The following is a 22,925-nucleotide window of genomic DNA, read 5'->3' on the forward strand; positions in this document are numbered from 1 at the left end:
AACTTTGTTAGTCGGACCATTTCCCCCACCTCCCAACCCATACAGGGCTCTTCAGAATGGCAGACTCAAACGTGAAGGCTTCCAATTCTGTCCATTCTGTGATAAACTAATTCTACTAAAGGGCAGGCAGAGTAGATTTCGCTTTTGCCTGGGGTAATCACCTTCTGAGCCGATGCTTGGTATTCTTATCCAGTCTTGATATGAGAGGCAGAGACTCCACTCTCTGGAACAGTCCAGGCAGATCTCATCAGTCCCTGTGGAAACAAGCTCCAGAATCCTACTGGTGGACAAGCCAGCATCTTCAAGCATACTATCAAGAAAGGGGGAGGGTGACATCTAAGATCACCATGGAGAAGACAGCACTGAGGAAAGATCTGGAATAGATATTGGTACTGGCACTAAAGTCAGCTTAAACGTTGAAGCCTGCAGCAACACCTCCAGCAATGAAGTAGAGCACCAAAAGGAGTTGCTCCAAGCACCAAGGCAGAAATTCAAGAAAAGAGCTCAGCGTCCTCCCATGAGGACAGTCACAGCAAAGCCTCTGGAGAGAAATCCTACAAACTCTGCATGATATTAATGCAACAGACTTAATGGTGTGTTCCTCTCTGTATCGATCCCATTGGGGCATGAGACTCAGACAGAACAAGGTCCTTCACTGGTGCTGAAAAATCTACCAACATCAGTACTGACTCTGATACTGACTCTGACACTTTAAACATGGGTGATGTCTGTAAAGAAATACGTTCTCCCCATCACTGAACAAAGAACCTTCTCCTCTAAGGTCTGCAATCAGCAACACCAAGAGACATACAGAATTCTCCTATAGGACCCAGCTGCCACTGGTTAGTCAAGACTCGCATTTGTCTAGCCAAGAACCAGTGAACCTTCCATATGCACAAGGTATGCTACCGTGGCACTACTGAGAGTCTCTCCAAGCTCAAGACTGGTGTGTAGCTTTTAATTCGTAGGATGTTTACTTCCATATCACCATCCACTCAGGCCACAAGAAGTATCTAAGATTCACGGTGGGGCCTATTATTAATACAGGGTTCTGCCCTTCTGATTCTCCATGGCACCAAGAGTGTTTACCAAGTGCCTGGAAGTAGTGGCAACACATTAATGAAAACAGGAAACCCACATTTACCCCTACTGGCTGATTAGTAGCAGGTCCCAGCAGGAGCTTGAGACAACCTTAAATTGTGTCCTTTCTCTGTTCTCTCAACCAGGATTGCTTGTGAACTACAGTAAATTGTCTCTCATACCATCACACACAATAGAGTTAATAGGAGCTTTAGTCAGCTTCAGAGCAGCAAGTGGTTACCTGCCAGCAGACACGTTCTGGTCTCTTCAGTCTGTCATAAACAATTCACAGATGAAATAGACTATGACAGTCCCTATGTGTCTGGAGCTCTTAGGCTACATGTCAGTGTGCACCTTGCCAAACTTCACCTGTGGTCCTTACAACTTTGGCCTCCTCATCCAGATGGCTCATGAACATGGTCCTGCCTCAGGTCCGGTGAGCGCTCATTTGGTGGATAGACCCCTTGAATGTGTGGAAAAGGGTAACGTTTTCAGTCACTTCCCTGATGATAGCTTTTATCATGGATGATTCTGGAACAGGCTGGGGCATCCACCTCAACCACCTGCAAATGTACTGAGTAACATAAAATTGATGATTATAAGTTAAAACTCCCATTGACTTCAATAGGAGCAGGATTTCACCTTCTGGGTTTTCTTGTGTAGTCGGGTTGACATGAAAGACATGCTAACAGATTCACTTTGACTCAGTCAGGCACCTATCCTTTGAATCTTCACTTTATCTGCTTTCAGTTATATGGATAATTTTGGGGTAAATTTAGGTAATTTGTGTATTTTAGTACCTAAGAATCTGTGGTAAAACCTCATCACTAAAGCAACACTTGCAAGCAGGTCACCCACTTGCAACTGAGCTGTGTTGACTGAGTGACAGAGGATGTGGAAAAAACTAATGTACTCAATAATTTTTTGCCTCTGTCTTCACTAACAAGGTCAGCTCCCAGACTGCTGCACTGGGCATCACAGCATGGGGAGTAGATGGCCAGCCCTCTGTGGAGAAAGAGGTGGTTAGGGACTATTTAGAAAAGCTGGACGTGCACAAGTCCATGGGGCCGGATGCGTTGTATCCGAGAGTGCTAAAGGAATTGGTGGCTGTGATTGCAGAGCCATTGGCCATTATCTTTGAAAACTTGTGGCGAACGGGGGAAGTACCAGATAACTGGAAAAAGGCTAATGTAGTGCCAATCTTTAAAAAAGGGAAGAAGGAGGATCCTGGGAACTACAGCTCAGTCAGCCTCACCTCAGTCCCCGGAAAAATCATGGAGCAGGTCCTCAAGGAATCAATCCTGAAGCACTTACATGGGAGGAAAGTGATCAGGAACAGTCAGCATGGATTCACCAAGGGAAGGTCATGCCTGACTAATCTAATCGCCTTCTATGATGAGATTACTGGTTCTGTGGATGAAGGGAAAGCAGTGGATGTGTTGTTTCTTGACGTTAGCAAAGCTTTTGACACGGTCTCCCACAGTATTCTTGTCAGCAAGTTAAAGAAGTATGGGCTGGATGAATGCACTAGAAGGTGGGTAGAAAGTTGGCTAGATTGTCGGGCTCAACGGGTAGTGATCAATGGCTCCATGTCTAGTTGGCAGCCGGTGTCAAGTGGAGTGCCCCAGGGGTTGGTCCTGGGGCTGGTTTTGTTCAATATCTTCATAAATGATCTGGAGGATGGTGTGGATTGCACTCTCAGCAAATTTGCGGATGATACTAAACTAGGAGGAGTGGTAGATACGCTGGAGGGCAGAGATAGGATACAGAGGGACCTAGACAAATTGGAGGATTGGGCCAAAAGAAATCTGATGAGTTTCAATAAGGATAAGTGCAGGGTCCTGCACTTAGGACGGAAGAACCTAATGCACCGCTACAGACCAGGGACCGAATGGCTAGGCAGCAGTTCTGCGGAAAAGGACCTAGGGGTGACAGTGGACGAGAAGCTGGATATGAGTCAGCAGTGTGCCCTTGTTGCCAAGAAGGCCAATGGCATTTTGGGATGTATAAGTAGGGGCATAGCGAGTAGATCGAGGGACGTGATCGTCCCCCTCTATTCGACATTGGTGAGGCCTCATCTGGAGTACTGTGTCCAGTTTTGGGCCCCACACTACAAGAAGGATGTGGATAAATTGGAGAGAGTCCAGCGAAGGGGAACAAAAATGATTAGGGGTCTGGAACACATGACTTATGAGGAAAGGCTGAGGGAACTGGGATTGTTTAGTCTGCAGAACAGAAGAATGAGGGGGGATTTGATAGCTGCTTTCAACTACCTGAGAGGTGGTTCCAGAGAGGATGGTTCTAGACTATTCTCAGTGGTAGAAGAGGACAGGACAAGGAGTAATGGTCTCAAGTTGCAGTGGGGGAGGTTAAGGTTGGATATTAGGAAATTTTTTTTCACTCGGAGGGTGGTGAAACATTGGAATGCGTTACCTAGGGAGGTGGTAGAATCTCCTTCCTTAGAAGTTTTTAAGGTCAGGCTTGACAAAGCCCTGGCTGGGATGATTTAATTGGGGATTGGTCCTGCTTTGAGCAGGGGGTTGGACTAGATGACCTCCTGAGGTCCCTTCCAACCCTGATATTCTATGATTCTATGATAAGGTGAAAATTCAAGAGTGTCTCACTGAAATGATTTTGTCAGTATGACAAAGTAAGATTTATATCACCTCCAAAACTCTTGCTTAAAAAAACCCCTTACTCTTACAACTTTTGTTACTCCATATAAATGTCCAATTCTTTTTTGAATCCTGTTAAACTTTGGCCTCAGGTAACTTGTGGCAAAGGGCTCCATTGGCTAATTCTGTGCTGCTGTGAAGAAGTATTTTCTCCTATCATTTTTAAATGTGCTGCTTTTCAATTTACTGCAGTACCTTCTGTGCCTGACTGTTCTTCCAGTGCAGAGGTCCAATTCCCAATGATTTCAAAGCTTCCTTTCCATCTTTATGAATCTTCAAGGCATATTTACATACATTTTGGAATTAATGATTTTGCTAAGGGAGTGGTAACTATTTTGCCATTTTATTTTTTGTCTCCCATGTTTGGAAATTATTTTTTAAAGAAAAGTATTAACTTTTAATGTGCTTTAGTTTATCGGTTCCTTAGAAATTCTCTCTCCCTATCTGCCCTCAAAATATAACCACTTTCAACCATGACAAACCTGGGTGTGTGCAATTTATACACACTGTTCTTTTCTGATGGCTTCTTTTTCCTCTCCATTCAACAATATGAGTTCAATTAATTTTACTTTCTCCCGATGAATTAATAGTTGTACAAGGGAATTCCACTACGTTCAAAAGTGTTCTCCTCTCTTATACGTGTAGGTTTATGAGCAAGCATTTCCTAATCCACAGAAAAAATCTAGTTTCACAAATAGATCCGAGCCACTTCAACTGATGGCTTTCAATTTCTATCCACTGGGGGACGAAAAGGGAGGAGGAAGTTTGTCAGAAACACTTTCGCTGAGCAGAAGAATGATTAGCAAAGAGGTCTTCATTGACTGCCACCCACCTACAGTCGATAGTACTCAAATGAATACGCCGACAGTGAACTATATAAGACAGGTGAATGGCTGCTAAATGCGCATCCTGCTGTTTTGGGTTTCGAACCGATCGCTCCCCATTCACTCCCTTACCAAAGAAGTAAGTCTGCACTTGGAGGAAGAAGAAGGAAAGTCTCTTAGCAACTTAGAGATACCAGAATTGAGCAAAATTTGATTCTACTTCAAGGTAAGCGCTCCCCCTTGTTCTCTGTTTAGAGAGAGACACATTTTGCCAGGCTGCTGCAATTCTCTTTGTAATCAAGATGTGGTGGCTGGGGTTTAGCGATTTCTTTAATTATTCCACGGGTATTGTCACCACTTAGAATAATCAGGATCCGCTCGCCGCATCAATGAATGAAAGGCTAAATCTGTTCCTAATTCATTCCCAGAGCTAGTCATATGCAATAGCTGCCGGGGGAGGGCTGGAAACCTGAACCATTTTGGAGGCAGTTCGCTTGCTGTGAGATCTTTTTAACTCTTTTGACAAAAGGGAGTTGGAAGCGATGCAAACATAAATCGGTTTGTAAATAACCGAATTATCCCCCCCTTTCATAATCCTAATTGTTTGCTATATTTAGAGTAGCTTACTTAAATGTATTAAGCTCTCTGCTAGGAGTCTCAGCCCGTCGTTATTGTGTTTGCCTTTTAAACAGCCTTTCATATTTGTCTCCGGTCCAAAATAATGAAACACCCCAGCATCCGTTTTCCTAAAATACTTATGGAAGTATCTTGGCTGTAGTATCCACACGTGTGTAATGTGCTCGCGTGGAGGGCGTTGAGCTCTCACCCTGATATAGTAAAGCAAATTAGAGGTTTGGACTTTTAAAATGTATTCGTATCAGAACACGGGCTACATGGAACAATAAAGCGCCTAAATTCTCTTACCAGTCACCTAGCCAAGTCCCTTACCCCCCCCTCCTCCCCGAATGCCAGGAGTTTGGTCAATGAAAGTGCCTAGTAGATTCCCAGAGATGAAAGGAAAGGAGGACTTGTGACACCTTAGAGACTAACAAATTTATTAGAGCATAAGCTTTGGTGAGCTACAGCTCACTTCATTGGATGCATCTCACGAAAGCTTATGCTCTAATAAATTGGTTAGTCTCTAAGGTGCCACAAGTACTCCTTTTCTTTGTACGGATACAGACTAAGACGGCTGCTACTCTGAAACCAGAGATGAAAGGCAAGCCCTTAACCAGAACGGGGGGAAACTGTCATTCTAAGGGGAGAGACCGAGAAAGGGTATTTTATATAATGAATATCAGTATGAGACTCCACGGCAATGCCAGAGTAGTGTGGGGATTTCTAGTTCTATGGTTTACAAGTCCTGGGAAGATTTCTCCCTCCTTCCCCATTAAAAGAAACGCCTCTGTCTCGGTTATTTGTGTCCAGCTGAAAGTTAAAACTGGCTGTGATTCCGCTGAATGACTAAAGCCTCAAGAGTGATCACACTGGGAGAAGAAAGCCAGGCAAATCCCCCAATAAAGCCCTGGATTGTAATATGTGCTGCTTGGTTAATACCCTTGTCCTAATCCGTGTCTATAAATGTGTCCTAAAGGGATCCGGGGTCTGAGATGAAACTGCAGCGCTTGGCGCGGTGGGCGGGGAAGTGTGGCGGGGCCAGGCAATCCCGAGACCCCTCCTCCTCCCCCGCCGCCCCCCACCGCCCCGAGCGCAGCGGGACTGGCACTAGCAAGGTCCCCAGCCCGGCAGCGCGCACTTGGAGATAGGGGCGCGAGAGGAGAGGGGGTGCGCTGAGCCCAGCGCCCTTGCGCCCAGCCGGCTCCCCTGCGCGCCCAGTGACACGCGCCTCCGCGGCGCTCCAGCCAGCCTGGTCCCAGCAGCGCTCTTCTTCCCCCGCGCCCTGCAGCCGGCTCAGTCAGCCCCATTGGATTCGCTCGCTTTCCCCACCCAGTGGGACAGGAGCCGGCCCCAGCATGAGGAGAGGGCTGGGTGCGGGCATGGCCAGGAGCTAACCGTGCTCTGCTCTCTCTTCTCCCAGGAGCCAGAGAGATGCGAGGGGCAAAGAGATGTCACGCTCTGCCTGCCATCTTCTTCCTGCTGCTCACTTCAGCCCCTGCGCCGCCGGGGGTCGAGGGCAGCAGCAGGGACCTGGAGGCGCCAGGAGGGGACAGGAGGACTCTGCTCAATCTCCTCTTGCAAGCTATCGGGGACAGCGAGAGCCACCCGCTCCACCCCTCTCCAAGGGGGGACAGGGTGATCTCCCGGCGCTACAGCGGCAGCGCCCTCTACTCCGCAGCTGTGGACCAAGACCCCCGGGTGACCTCCTCCTCCTCCGCCTCCAGGGAGCGAGCAGGGGGGCAGGTGCCCCGGCTCTTCACCAGCTCCAGGCACGTAGGTAAGAGCAGCGTCCCTTTCCCCCCTCCTTTCCCCTCCGCACCCCGGAGCCCAGCAGGCGGGGGACGGGTTTCAGTCACTAACCGCTCAGCCTCTCTCCCCATCCCTGGCCTGGCGGAGGGAACTTGTCCTCAGCAGCTGCGGTACTTGTCAGACCTAGGCTGGGAGGAAGGGCGCGTCTCCCCTGCTCCCCCGAGGGTAATCACGCGCGTTGTCTTGTGCTCCGTGGGGATCTGTATTTCGACCCTGCCCTTCTATCTGCGGGAGCGGGACGTGCTGATGGCTTTAGAGCCAGCAGGAGCCAAGCTGACCGTCATCCTGGCTGGTCTGAGATCTGCCGCTTTCACGGGGATCCCTGCCTGAGCCTTGTAGAAATACAAAAGCAGAAATCTGCTTCTCTTCTTCCTTCCCCCTTTGCCCCAGTGTCCTTGTCGCTGCTGCTCGGCTCCCGTTGCAGCCACCGCGGCGCGAAAGCTGCAAACTTTCGGTGCAGGCAGGAGCAGGAGCAGCGCGCGGATGTTTTGACTGGAGCCGAGCGCGTGGCCCGATGCCGCGGGATTGGATGCTGCTGCCCGTATGAACTGCAGAACTTTCCCCACCCTGTCCTTAAAAGTTTCTACCTAGGCGATTCCCACTCGCTTTCAGGTCCTCGGGTGCCTTGTTAGCCTTTAAGTGCTGCAGGTCTCCCGAGGCTAAGAGCCTGCGTTTACCCGTGAGCCGCTGTCCCTCTCCCTTACACACCGCAGGAAGTCAGATGACGGGCTGCAGCGGCGGAAAGCGCCGGGGTAGGGAGAGCCGCTGGGGGCGGGGGTGAGCCGCGGCAGCACGAGAGGCTCTTGCAGAACAGGGGCTTCTTTATCAATCGCCCTCGTTTCCAGGCGGCTCTACTCTCGGCAGCCCCTGGATTTGTTTCTGCCTTTGCGTCCCTCCCGGGGCAGACGCAAAGACAACTAGCAAACAAATATAGGAAGCGATTTGTTATCCTGCCGCCTCCGCTTTGGCTCCATTCCCCAAACTAGCAGTTCAGCTTGTCTCGGTGTGTGTGTGTGTGTGTGTAGGGGGGAGGATAAAGTTACACCAAACTTACCAAATCATGTGGTCCTTATCCGGAGGTGTGAGAGGGGCAATCGAGTTTACTGGTGCCATGTGATTGTCACTTTGGCTGCAAAAATCGAGCTTCATACTTTTTTGCAAAAACAAAACTACTGAGTAGTTGTTTTAAATTAAGCCCTTCGCTTTTCACATTTACATTGACTACATTGACTTGTTCTCTCCTTGGGTCAGCACAGAAACAATTCGCAGGAAAACGAATTCCTACCCACATTCTGCGCTGGCAGTTGTATTCTTCCTAGAATTAAGCACAGAGAAAATAACTGGTGTTACATTTAGCTCTGGATTTATTAATTCAAGATGTCTTCAGTTTTATTGACACTGACAGCACCATTTGGTCCAGATATTAATTAAATGTTAGCCACTTTCATGAGTCTGCGTGGGGGATATGCAGTTTAAGTTTCCTTCTTTTTGTGTGAAGAAGCTCAGAGTAGGTCAGAAACGTTGGTACCATTAAACAATGAAGTATGGCAGGGGAATGAATTGTGGGTTTGGGCACAAAAGTCAATTGTGTTGATCAACACAGATCAGGTACTGAGGTCTTATTGTGATGATAACATCTTGTATCCACTGATGATGCCAATACACTGAGTTACAGTGAATAGTTAGCAGAATTCTTTAATAGATAAGTGTACCACACAGTCTTTTGTCTATGTATGGTTAGGCTATGTACATTCTACAATAGTGGTATTTTTGTATGAAGGTAGCATTATAAGATTTACAAAAAGTAGATTAAAGCGTGAATGTATCCCAGCTGTAGCCCACTGGCGTTTTCCATCAGGCTCACTGCTGTTTCCTCCTGATGATGTTGAGGAAAAGACACATTAGAAAAGTTGACATGGCAAAAACAAATAAAGTTTGGCCCTTCAGTATTGTACTTATGCCTCTTCTATACATAGTTCTCGACTTCTACTTTTCAAAGGGGCAGGAAGATGTAATTAGTGAATACAGTCCCAGAAAGGAGAGTATCCTTAATGAACCTGCCAGAGTTTCCTCCAGTGCTTAGACCACCAGTTTCCTGAAAAGAGAGGTGCCCAGGATGCATGATCTATCACTATCCTGGCTTGGACTACATGTGAGACAACTGCAAATATGTCTGATTTTTCACTGGTCCCCTTTCCAAGGCAACATGCAGGATGCTTGACCAAGTTCCACCATAAGTAATTTATGCTCATGACTGGATGGTAGAAGGACAGAATAATTTCACCCCCTCGTCTATGGATAGAAATCCTCAGGCTGGGGAGTGCTATTTAAAAAAATATTTTTTTTTTTAAAAAAAAGCATGATAGATGCAAAAGAAGGATAAACCTTTTAGCGCTGAGAGCAGCCAGACTAACCCTGGTAGTTATGAAAAAGTCTACTAGAAAACATGTTCAGACAATATCCCCACAGATTCATGTGCTGACAAGAAGGGTGATAGCAGGGAACATAGGTATTGACATACTGGAAAAGACTAGTGGGCCATCAAATTCTGTATCCTGTCACTAACAGTTGCTAATATCAGATGCTTTAAAGGAAGACATAATTATACAATACCTATCATAGAGGAAGTTTCTTATGCATTAAAATATAAAAGTTATAAGCATATACAATATTTATATCATATCTAATGTAACGGTGACTCTTCATTACCCATATAAATCTCTATTTTTTAGAATCTTTTCTGATAGACAGAGAAATACTTTTGAGTGCAGTTCACACAGCATGGTTTCTTTCTCTTTAAAGACTTAGTTTTAGAGAATGTGGTGCTTGTGAAGAATGCAGAACTGATAACCTTGGAAACTACAGACCTCCAGTTATCCATAGAACAGGTACAACATGGTTAACCACCAAGTAAGCTTCCTCCCTGATCTAGAGAGAGCTTCTCTAGAGTTTAGAAATTTTCATGCTTATTCAGCTTCTGATTTACTGACACAATAGACAGCAAGGGTGCCAATTAGCACCTGTTTTTATGGCTGAGGTTTTTGAGGTGGTCACCCATCTACTTGGAACTGGACTTAGTTCATCAACTCTTTTCATTTATGTCAATGGCATGGTGACAACTTTTGTTTCAGATGGTCATAAAGTGTCTATTGAACTGGATTGATAAAGGGATTTCTCAGTCAGAAGGCTGGTTCAATCAGCTCAGGACTCAGGCAGAACTCCTTATTTGGATCATCACTCTTATGTTCATTTTTGAAAATGATCATTTTGTGTCAAATGACAATTCAGTACCCCTTTTTGTTTCTTCTTTCAAAAACAAAAGGTACATGGAGCTATGGAACAGTAGGAGAAACACCTATTTTATATGTCCTTCCTTTCCCTTTTCTGCTAGGAGCCATTTAATAAATTTGGAAAAAGAGGTCTTAGATTATACTAAATCATCTCATATTGTGCATGGAGACCATTATTTCCAGATCCAGTGAAGATGTCAGCTTCATCATCACTTTCTCTCTCTCTACTCAGAACCCAAGTCACAGGAACATCCATCGCCCAGATCCTTCCAAGTTACACTTGTAATTTTGATTAAGGAAAGTGAGAATCTATTCCCAGAGGGGTATTCAGACAAAGTAATATCTAGCAAACAAAAGACAATCTTCTGCTAGGATTTCTTCTAGAATATGACTAAAAAGACACGTTGTTCCTTTGAAGAGTGTTATCCCTAATGGAGTTAAATTTGCTACTGCAACATAGAATCATAGAATATCAGGGTTGGAAGGGACCTCAGGAGGTCATCTAGTCCAACCCCCTGCTCAAAGCAGGACCAATCCCCAATTAAATCATCCATATTTTGAGCCTCTATAAGGCTGACAACTCGTCATATTAAGAAGCGTATTTTTTGCTTTGAAAAGTTTTTATGGGTCCCTCCTTTTTGAACCATGATTGAAATTTTCTCCCTTCCCTATATGTAACTGTGGCTTCCTAATCATCATTACTCTGAGTACATGAGTTTTCAATTCAGCCTTTTCATCTGAAAATTAAAGCAGTATTTTCCACAAAGATAAGGTGGTCCTCAGGTTATCTTCTAATTGAATGTTGGGGTAAACATAAACATTTCATTAATTTCATGAGAATTTCTTAGCTGCCTTTTATCCAAATACTTTCTTCAAAACAGGACAGCTTTGGTGTATCCTACATGCTAAAGTAGTCCTAAAAATTAAAAGACTGTATGTATTCACTATTCTTGCTTTTTGTAGAAGAAAGAGTCATCTAAATTCACAACAGCTAGATAGGTCAAATTTTGCCTTTGTTATGACAGGACATTATTTTAAAAGATATTAGTTGATTTTTTTCCAGGATATTAGGCCACAAAGCCAGGTTCTGTTCTCAGTTACACCAGTGTAAATTCAACAGACAACTTCAGATTTTAAATGATGTAATGGAGAACAGAACTGAGGCTGATGAAGAATAGAAACTTGCTAATTATTATAAAAATAATAGGAAATTAAAAAGTATGTTCTGTCATGATGCACATGGGATATTCCAGGCAGTGCCTATGCCTTCTATTAATTATTATTATTTATTATTATTTTCAATTTTGAAATAACCTTTTCCTACTTATAGTGTGAAAGTAAAGATTTCTGGATATTGGGAGAAAAGGAAATAACAGTTAATCGAAATTTTCCATTCTCCAGAATAACATGTTCACCAGACAGAACCACCCCTAAAGATCAGCTAAAGTAACAGATGGAGCCACTTTATAAGTAATTCTACTTTATTAAGTTAAGAAGTCAAATATTTTTATTTGACTTCCTTAGTTAATCTTAGGTTTCAGAGTAGCAGCCGTGTTAGTCTGTATTCGCAAAAAGAAAAGGAGTACTTGTGGCACCTTAGAGACGAACAAATTTATTTGAGCATAAGCTTTCGTGAGCTACAGCTCACTTCATCGGATGCATCCGATGAAGTGAGCTGTAGCTCACAAAAGCTTATGCTCAAATAAATTTGTTCGTCTCTAAGGTGCCACAAGTACTCCTTTTCTTTTAGTTAATCTTGTGGTTCCAAATCTACAATTTGTGAGTCAATCATTTTTATTGGAAGGTTGGTGAGCAAGTCCTTCTGTGAGCTGCTTCCAGCCACTTAATCCATGATTAAGGATTAGTAGTTTTGCTGTTTTGAAGGAAATAAATTGATAGGTAAGCAAAATTATAATTGTGTGTGTATTCAAAATCTAGTAGCTAATAGACAACAAATTAATTCTTATGGAGTAAAGAAACCATAGCATGTTTAGCTCTTCTGATTATCTTCTTGTTGAAGTAATTATCAAGAGCTATTTCAGCAGAATTTCTGGACAGTGTTTGTAGGATTATCAGGTTTCAGTTAGTTCACAGTTCGCTATTATTTTATAATGGCTAATGTGTATTTTGTATAGTTATTTTGGAAGGAAGATTATATTTAGCACAGGGTTATACCATGTGCTTTGCAATTCAACTAGCTCTTTGTGTTTTCTTCTGTTTTGAGGGGAATCTAATAATATCGTGTTTATTATGGTAGTGCCTAAGAGCCAACCAAGAATGGCGCTCCATTGTGCTAGGTACTGTACAAACAATGGATAGAGGGTGGTTCTTGCCCTGAAGAGCTTACAAATGAAATAGGCAAGACAGACAAAGGGTAGGGGAAGGGGTAGAACATCCAAGCCATGAACAATGTGATGGCAGACCAAATTCAACCTGTATCAGTGCTATTATTATTGTTTTATTTCATTTTGTTCCTTTATCTGACACCCTGTTTCTCTGTCTCAACTCCCCTCCCTGGAACGAACCTCTGTGATCTCAGTCTGTCCCCTCCACCTGTTCAGGAGCCATTTTAGACCCACCCTTTCCTACCAGATGAAATGTTACTTTGTATTATTACTGACATCAAATCATAGAAATGTAGGGCTAGAAGGGACCTTGAGAAGTCATCAAGTCCAGCCCCCTGTGCTGAGGCAGGATCAAGTAAACATAGACCATCTATGATAGGTTTTTGTCCAATCTGTTCTTAAAATCCTCAACTGATGGGGATTCTACAACCTCCTTTGGAAGCCTATTCTAGAGTTTAACTACCCTTTTATAGCTAGAAGGTTTTTCCTAATATCTAACCTAAATCTCCCTTGATGCATATTAAGCCCATTATAGCTTGTCCTACCTTCAGTGGATGTGGAGAACAACTGATCCCAGTCCTCTTTATAACAACCTTAACATATTTGAAGACTGTTATCAGGTCCACCTCAAACATGCCCAGTTTTTTAAATTTTTCATCATAGTTCAAGTTTTCTAAAGCTCTTATCAATTTTTCCTCTGGACTCTTTTTTTCAATTTGTCCACATCTTTCCTAAAGTGTGGCACTCAGAATTGGACACAGTACTCCAGATGAGGCCTCACCAGAACCAAGTAGAGTGGGACAATTACCTCCTGTGTGTTACATAAAACAGTCCTGTTAATACAGCCCAAAATGATATTACCCTTTCTCACAATTGCATCATCTTGTTGACTCACATTCAGTTTGTGGTCCACCAAAACCCCTGATCCTTTTCAGTGATATTACAACCAGTTATTCCTCATTTTGTAGTAGTGCATCAGATTTTTTCCTTCCTAAGTAAGTTCTTTGCACTTGCCTGCATTGACTTCTGACTAATTCTCCAAAATTTGTCAAGATTTTTTGATTTCTAATCCTGTCCTCCAAAATCGCTGCAATCCTGTCTAGTTTGGTATCATCTGCAAATTTTTTAAGCATTCTCTACACTTCATTATTTAAGTAAGGGATCAGCAACCTTTGGCAAGAGGCCCATCAGAGAAATCCGCTGGTGGGCCGGGATGGTTTGTTTACCTGCAGAGTCCGCAGGTTCGGCCAATTGCAGCTCCCACTGGCCGCGGTTCGCCATTCCAGGCCAATGGGGACTGCGGGAAGTGGCGGCCAGCACATCCCTCGGCCCGCGCTGCTTCCCACAGCCCCCATTGGCCTGGAACGGCAAACCGTGGCCAGTGGGAGCTGCGATCGGTTGAACCTGCGGACGCTGCAATTAAACCGTGCCAGCCCACCAGCAGATTTCCCTGATGGGCCACGTGCCAAAGGTTGCCGATCCCCAATCTAAGTCATTAATGAACATATTGAATAGCACTGATCCTGGCAGGACCCCACTAGATACACCCTCCCAGTCTGACAGAACACCATTGATAACTACTATTTGAGTTTGGTTTTTCAACTAGTTATGCACCTACCTTAAAGTAATTCATCCTAGACCACATTTCCCTAGTTTATAAGAATGTCATCTTTATCTTGGCTCTTAATTTAAATAATCTCCACACAGAATAGGAATATGTGTTCCCTGAGCCCCAAGCACAGGGCAAGTGTTAAAGGGTTAGTTAGGGTTGTCATTGAATTTACTGAGGTCTCAGTGGATTACAATTGTGCTGCTACAGTTTCTCACCTGATGGTTCTGCCCTCAGGATTATTGTGCACAGTATCACACTTACATTTTGAAATCACTATGTGTGTGCCTGCCAAACAGGGTTTGACATGCTGTAAAGGGATATGGACTCACATGTGGACAGCTATTACAACCTATGATTTGCCAGCAGTTCTCAAACCCATACTGGATGGGGTCAAGCCTACAGGCCACTGTCCCAGCTACTGTGTGAACAATTAAAAGTACAAATATATTGAGTTTTAAAATATAATGAAATCCATCAAATAAAAATTATTAGATAAGTTCCAGTGACTCTTGCATATTTTTTTTACAAATGAAAGCCAGACAGGACATATTTCACAGGATGTTGAAAAACACCTAAGTGATTTAGGAATACAAGTCCCATTGAAATTCAGTAAGAATTGTGCTTCTAATCCACTTAGGTGTTTTCAAAACCCCACCTTGTGTGACCTTTAAGGCCAGTGGTCCGCAAACTGTGGGGCAATCCCCATCCTAGGGGTGCACAGAGGAATGTTCAGGGGTGTGTGGAAGGATCCAGGCCAACTCCCGGGGGGCGGGAGGGTGGGGAAGTGCCACCCAGCTCCGCTCTTCCCCCAGCTCCCCTTCGGTCCTGCCCCCAGCCTAAGCTCCTGGCCCTGGCTCTAGTCCTGGCCTCAGCCCCCAGCCCCGCTCCTGGCCATGGCTCCCAACCACAGCTGCTGGAGGAGTGCACAGACAGATTATATTAGGGGCAAGGGTGGGTGTGGCTTAAAAAGTTTGGGGACCACTGGTTTAGGCCAAGATTTTAAAAAATAGGGGCCTAAGGTTAGGTTCCTAATCCATATCTAGGGATCTAATGAAGTGATATGATCAAAAATCCTGAGCACTTCAATGAAAACAGCTGGGTGCTCAGCACTTTTGAAAATCAGGTCACTTACTTAGGAATCTAGATAAAGACTTAGAAGCCTAACTTTTACCGTCTGGGCTGAGATATTCAGTGCTGCATGAAGGATTAAAATTATTAAAAACTATGCACCCAGGCCTCCATAGATGGCTTTGCAAACTTCTCCCCAATCTGTAACCTGGATGGGTGCTCACATATTTTGCACGAGGCAGTGTTTTTGCTGAGTTCATGTCTCTTTCCCTTTTGTGACTCGCTTTATATACCACTCTAGCAGCTCTTCTTCTGTTACCCTGATTAAAGATGGTTTGCCCCATCCTATAAGTAAATGCTGACAGATATTGGGCTCACCCCTTTTAATGGTTATGAAGGCATTATGGGTGTGATTACAGACTGTGTTACGAATACCCATTTGTGCATTAGCTACTCCCCGCTAGGTGTAGTGGTTTTGTAGCTCAGGCCCAGTTTTCTTGAAATCCTATTTTGCTCTTAGTACAATACAGCTGACATTTCAAATTCTTCTGGCTCACCATGTACTGGGATTTCATGGGATTTGGTCCGATGCAAGGTGATAGCTGTCAGTATGGGATTTCCTCTTTTCCGTGCTTTCTCATGGACTTCTTATTTACTGTATTCCAGTAACATCCAAAGGGCCCAATCAGGGTCAAGGGCCTGTGCTAGGTATTGTACAACCATATAAATTGACAGTGGGCTGGTTTCACTGGTCTGCTAGGTCCACAAATTGACTTAACATGGCCAAACAGGGCCAGTGGAGGACCCCCTCGTGCAGGGGAACTCACCCACTGATGGAAACCTGGCAGATGCAGATCAGCCACCTCCTGTAACAGCTGTCCTACCCACTCCCACTGTAGAAAAGGATGAAGGGGGTGGCTGAGTGGAGAGGGAGTGTGGTAGAATAGCACTCTACTAAGCCTGATACCTCTTGGGCATAAGGACCCCAAATGTGTAAGTTAGAGCTATACCCCACAGCTGAAACTTGAGCTGGGTCTGTGTAGGTGAGGCTCAAAGAGCTGTAAATGGCGCTGTATCGGCAATCCCCCACACTGCATCTGTGCAGAGTTTGGATACAGTCAAGAATCTTTCCACTATCCATGCCCTGAAGAACCTACAGAATAATTCAATGTAAGACCTAAGTAAAGGGAGACAAATAAAAACACCTTACTAGCATGATTTGTTTAACCATAAACATGTGATCAGTAATAAATTCACAGTGAACTGGAATCATGAGTTCACACAATATGCTCTAAGGATCCACCATAAAATATGTTACTTTTAACTGTAAATTAATCAACCATGTTGTCTTCTGATCAGATTATATTTTAAATTTGTAAAAATATTTTTAAAAAATTGCTCATTACAGTATTTTTACCTTATGCAAATTTAGAATCAGCATAATAAATATATAATATTCATGTAGTTGTTTAAAGCAATTTGTATACAGTTTAATGCTTTAGATGTTCAAGTTTTGAGAGGTGAGTAACTTAAAAAAAATCTTATTAATATTAGTAGGGGCCTGACCCAGTAAGGTGCTCAGCACCAGTGCCCAGGGGGGGCCCTAAGCAGGAATATTTTTGGAGGCCCTCACATACAACACATACTAATAATTAATTGGGGACCCCCTTGAGCTGCTCAGGGCTCTAAGGAATTGTTTAGTCTTCTTATGCCCAGTGCAGGCTCTGCTCAGCACTTCAGGCCTGGATACACGAAAGAAGTTAGGCATTGTGACTCAGAGTCACAGCACCTAATGTTTAGGTGCCTAGAAAATCACAGGAGCATATTATGATTCACCAAGCTGAATTAGGTGCCTAGGCTCCCTGTAGAATGAAGGAGAAGAGAGAGATGCCAGACTGTGATTCACAAAAGTCAGCGTGCTTGTCAGGAAGCTGCCAAAGCTAGCCAATGGGAGTTGCCAACCAGAGGGGTATATGCTAAGCTCCATCCCTCTCTGAGAGATAAACACTTAAATCTGGGCTGCAGAGAGGCCCCTGCCTTTGAGCAATTTACAGCCAGGAGCCCTCTTTGGATGCTGGGTATTAGGAAAGGCTTAAAAACAACAACAAAAAACAGTGATGTCTCCATTACTAAACAAGGGAAAATCTTCTGATGCTTTCTGGAATCCTGTTTGTATTGTATAAGTATATTTAGCATGACAAATGAGCCCCAATGAATAATGGGTTAAATTTTGGCTCCATTGAAATCAATGGCAAAATTCCCATGGACTTTAATAGGGCCAAGATTTTACCCAAAATAGAAGTAAGCAAATAACAGGTAACATAAATTAGCTTCAGAATAATCTGTGACGAGGACTGGATGGTCCACAGGATCAATAATGGGATGTGCATTTTTACCTCTATGCCAGCAATGTGACTCAGCCTAGCTTGGTAGTGAGACTGTGACCAAACTATTGACTGACATGAATCAATAAGCTATTTATTTTATTCTGTATTATTATCCAATTACTTGTTAACCCAGCAGGGGCACAGCAATGAGTCAAAGGTGGTGGGTGATGGTATGGATGAACAAGGGTTACAATAGGGTAAGACTATGGGATATGTTTATTGTTATATAGGCATCTATACAGTGGCATGTAGAGTACATGTAGCTACAGACAGCAGTGTGGACGCTGTGAAAGGCTCTGGCAGAGGCAAGGCAGTGGGAAAAGGCTTCTGCAGCTCCCTGTTGCTGGAGCTATTCACTGGGATGAGAAAAGGTGCTGGTGGGGGAGAGATAGCAGGGAAAGGCTGAGCCTTTTCCCCCTGCTCAAGTATTCCCCTGAAGTGAAGGAAAGGCTCCTGCAGTGGAATCTTTCCCTGCCGCAGTGGAGAGCTGCTGGAGTTTTGCCTTGAGACGGGGGAAGGCTTCAGCTGTTGGCAAAGCCTTTCCCATTGCTGGAGTCTGTTACTGTGGCAGGGAAGGACTCCAGCAGCGGGGAGCAGCCCCCCGCCCCGCCAGAGCCTTTCGCCACTTCCTGAGTCTTTTCCAGGGAAAGGCTCCAGCCGTGGGGATCCAGCTGGACACTACACTGCTAAAACATCATTGTAGGTGGGGAGGAACAGTTTGGGTGAGTAGAACATCATTTAGGGGATGTACTTCAATACACATCCACTTTCTTCAGGCATGTCTTTACTTGTCTAAGCCACGCCTCACTGTTTACACTGCTATTTATACCCATGCTAGAGGGGCAGTATGAGTATGTACAGTACACACCACCAAACAAAGTGGTACACACCCCCATAGATTTTTAAGGCGAGAAGGGACTACTGTGAGCATCTAGTCTGACCTTCTGTATAACACAGGCCACAAGACTTGTCTCTGTTAATTCTGGCTTCAAGTCTAACAGCTGTGCTTGGACTAGAACATATAATTTAGAGAAACATCCAATCTTGATTTAAAATTTTCCTTTGATGGAGAATTCAACACAACCTTTGATAAATTGTTCCTAGTGCCAGATTAAAGGATATTTGGGCTATGCACTCTGGAAATTGTGGGCTGCCCACCTTCATTCAAATTAGGCCTGGCTTCCCCCTCGTCATGACTGAGGGGCAGCTAGGTCAAACCTGAGCGGCTCTGAGTCCCTGTGTTCCAGGTCACAGCACCACCCACCCAAATCCTGTGCAAGTGCACTAAACAGACATTGGTTAATCCAGGCATGGTTGTTCCAATGGTTAAGTATCTTCACTGTTAAAAATTTGCACCTTTATTTCTAGTCTGAATTTGTCTAGCTTCAGTTTCCTTCCTTGGATTGTGTTATATCTTTTTCTGCTACACTGAAGAGTGCATTATCAAATATTTGTTCCTTGTGTTGGTACTTATAGACTAGGATCAAATCAACCCTTAACCTTCTCTTTGATAAAATGAATAGATTGAGCTCTTTGAATCTTTCACTATAAGGCATGTTTTCCAACCCTTTAATCATCCTTGTGACTCATCTCTGAACCCTCTCTAATTTATCAGCATCCTTGTTGAATTGTGGATACCAGAATGGACACAGATTTCCAGCAGTGGTTGTACCAGTGGAAGATACAGAGGAAACCTACTCTTTCTATGCCTAGTTGATATTCCCCTGCTTATATATCCAAGGATCACATTCGTTCTTTTGGCCACAGAATCACACTTGGAGCTCATTTTCAGCTGATTATCTACCATGACCTTCACATTTTTTTCAGGGTCCCTGCTTCCCAGGATAGAGTCTCCTCCATCCTGTACTTATGGCCAGCATTCTTTGTATGAAAAAATATAACTTTACATTGGCCATACTGAAACACATACTGTTTTCTTGCAGTCAGCTTATCCAAGATATCCAGATTGCTGTGTATCAGTGACCTGTCCTTTTCAGTATTTACCAGGTCCCCCTGAATCTATGCATTATCTGAAAATTTTATCCGTGATTATTTTATGTTTTTTTCCTCCAAGTCATTGATAAAGATGTTAAATAGGGCCAGGCACCTATCATCCTGAGACCCCCTCTAAAAACACAGCCCATCGACAATGAATCCCTCTTTATAATTACATTTTGAGACCTATCATTTCACTAGTTTTTAATTCATTTAATGTATGCCATGTTAAATTTGTATCATTCTAGTTTATTAATCAAGATGTCAGGTGGTACTAAGTCAAATGCCTTTACAAAAGTCTAAGTATATTATATCAGCACTATAACCTTTATCAACCAAACTTGTAATCTCATCATCAAAAAATGATATGAAATTAGTTTGACAAGATCTGTTTTCCATAAAATGATGTTGATTGGCATTATTATTTACTCTCCTTTAATTCTTTATTAATCAAGTCACTTATTAGCCATTACATGATTTTTCCTGGAATCGATGTCAGGCTACCAGGGTTGTATTTACCTGGGTCATCCCATTTACCTTTTAAAACATTGGAACATCATTAACTTTCTTTCAGTTCTCTGGAACTTCCCCTTTATTACAACTTACTGAAAATCAGTATTAACAGTCCAGAGAGATCCTTGGTTAGATTTTATAAAACTCTTGGATGCAAGTTATCTGGACCTGCTAATTAAAAATGTTTAAATTTAGTAGCTGCTGTTTAATATCATCCTTACTTTCCATTCCAACAGAAACTATTTCATCATCATCATATGATATGAATACAGTTTTCTCTCCAAATATAGAATTCTACATGTCCATCTAGTAATGGACTCTGCCATTGTTAGGATTCCTTTAATTCTTGATATACATAAAAAAATCTATCTATGGACATAAATTTATTATTCTTTGGATTTAGTTTTAAATTAATTTTAAATGTTTGGGACTATGTCTGGAATGAGGGTCAACAGGGCTGGCCCACAACATTTTGGCCCCTGAGCGGAGAGCTCAAATGACGCCCGCATTCCCCCTTGCTTGGGCCAAAACTTTGGAAGGTCTCAATTCTGCCTTCTTCCTGTTCTACTCCTCTCATGGTACTGCTCTGCTACCTACCCCAATAAAGGAGAACTAACAACTTAAAATGCCTTGTTCAAAAATTTTAAGTAACACTTAACTTTCACAAAAAAAAAAAGAGTACTTGTGGCACCTTAGAGACTAACAAATTTATTTGAGCATAAGCTTTCATGAGCTACAGCTTTGAGTCTCTTGCTTACAACATTTATTTCAACAGTATGTCATGCCACAACACTAAGCCACACAGAAATTTGAAGTTATCTATGTTTCTGGTGATTCCATTTCCCTCTGGCACTGTTCTCCCACAAACAGTTCCTGTCATAGCATTATCCCAAATAATGGCAACTATGGCATCATCTATCTTCCCAATTTGGTGTTTGATAGGCTTTATCTCCTCCACTTGACTTTCCCATCGTGTGGCACTCAGTGGTTTCAGTGTCAGAGAGGATGTTCCTAGATGTTGCTTCAAAATTTGCCATTGATGAGTTGATGCAGAAAAAAAAACATAGATGCTTTGACTTACATTAAAAAATTCAGCAGCCTCACTAGAAGCTGATGCTGCATCATTGACCACCAAGTTCAATGAATGAGAACTGCATGGGACAAAAAAAGCTCGAGGGTTTAATTCTGGGATCCGTGTCTGCACTCCTCTGTTCTTTCCTCTCATGTTGTCACCATTATCGTAACCCTGACCTCTCATGTCAGCTATCGCAATTGCCGTATCTTCCAGCTTTTTAAGGAGCACATTTGTCATACCAGCTCCTGTAGTATCATCAATGTCAAGAAATTCTAGAAAATGCTTTCTGACAGTCACCATTGCAGGGACATTTTCACTAGGTTCTGTTGTTGTTGTTACAAAACGCACCATTAAAGTCATTTGCTCCGTATGGCTGATGTCAAGTGTGCAGTCCAGAATAACAGAGTAATATCTTGCTGACTTCCGATCTGCCACAATCTTCTGTTTGACTTTTGTTGCCAGTAACTGTATGATCTCATTTTGAATTGTTTTTCCAAGGTAGTGGTGTGTGTACATTTCTTGGGTGGTGACTCTTCTTAGATGCTCCTGGAGTACAGCATCCAACTCAGATGTCAGCTCGACAATTTTAAGGAAATTTCCATTGTTTGGCACATACAGCTGATCTGAAGCGCCACACAGTGCTAGGTTTTGGGTTGCAAGCATTCTCAAAATGGCAATGAGCCTTTTCAGAACATTTTGCCAGTAAAGAGACTCTGATGCAATCTTCTCTTGATGCTGATCATCTCTGGTGGACTTTACTCTTAGTCTCATCTCAAGCTCTTTCCACCTATGGAATGCTCTCTGGTGATTTGCTGCCTTCTCATGGCATGCCAGATTTCTAGCCAGATTTTTCCAGTCCTTTGTTCCTGTAGAATCCAATGTGGCTGGAACAATAGACTAGAAGACTTTGCAACAAAAACAGTATGCAGCATTCTGGGTTTTTGAGTACATAAGCCATTGCCTCTCCACTTTGTCACCATTGGGGATTTCACGCCAGTAATGTGTTGGATGGAAACTTCTATTTTTATTGTCTTTGGGGTACATGAAGTTTTTCAGTTGCTGTGGCCCATGCAGTACAAGAAAGTCCCTAAGGCTACTGCTCAAGTGGGCCCACTGTCCTGGATCATCTAGACTTAAGGAACTAAACTCAGCAGCAGCTGTTTCTTGCACCTCCACCACACTCATATCTGATCTACACTTTTGTTCAGGAATGTGCATGGTTACATCAGAGATGGAGATATGGATGCTGCAGTAGCTGCCAGGTCAGCTGCACTCTGACTAACTGGAAGATTAGGCATCTCCTCACCACTCACATCCTCACTGGGGCCGGAAGGCTCATTGTGACCATTTGTGTCTATGTATCTCAGGTGAGCTCCTTCCTGCTTAGATAGAAAAGTTTCCTTTGCTTTCTTTGTTTTTTCTGAATGATGCCCCAGAGGGGTGTTTTCTTCTTTCACTCATGACTGCTGTTCTCTGCCAGCTAGAGTGGCTCTCAACACTCAGTTGAAGGGGACAAATAAGCAGGCTGGTAGCAGGGCCTGAGTGTTGGAAGATATCAGTGTCTTAAGGGCCTAACTGGCTCCTACTACTTCAGTTGACTGCCTGTTCTCCTCAATGGGTTCATGGAAGCAGCA

At 43.5% G+C, this 22,925-nt stretch overlaps 1 protein-coding gene across 2 annotated transcripts in view; it reads left to right on the plus strand.

The window, feature by feature from the left end:
* The first annotated feature begins 4,563 nt into the window (after nt 1–4,563).
* The window catches only part of ALKAL1 (ALK and LTK ligand 1), a 52,338-nt gene continuing 33,976 nt past the window's right edge, over nt 4,564–22,925 (plus strand). Inside the window, exons 1-2 of one of the 2 annotated variants that reach the window (XM_075124729.1) lie at nt 4,564–4,805; nt 6,618–6,974. In XM_075124729.1, coding sequence (XP_074980830.1) covers nt 6,629–6,974 — 346 coding nt within the window. In that variant the 5' untranslated portion in view covers nt 4,564–4,805; nt 6,618–6,628. Of the gene's footprint in view, nt 4,806–6,305; nt 6,975–22,925 lie in introns of those variants that run through there. The other variant, XM_048840649.2, reaches the window with a different exon arrangement.

Source organism: Caretta caretta, chromosome 2, assembly GCF_965140235.1.
Source record: "Caretta caretta isolate rCarCar2 chromosome 2, rCarCar1.hap1, whole genome shotgun sequence".
NCBI lineage: Eukaryota > Metazoa > Chordata > Testudines > Cheloniidae > Caretta > Caretta caretta.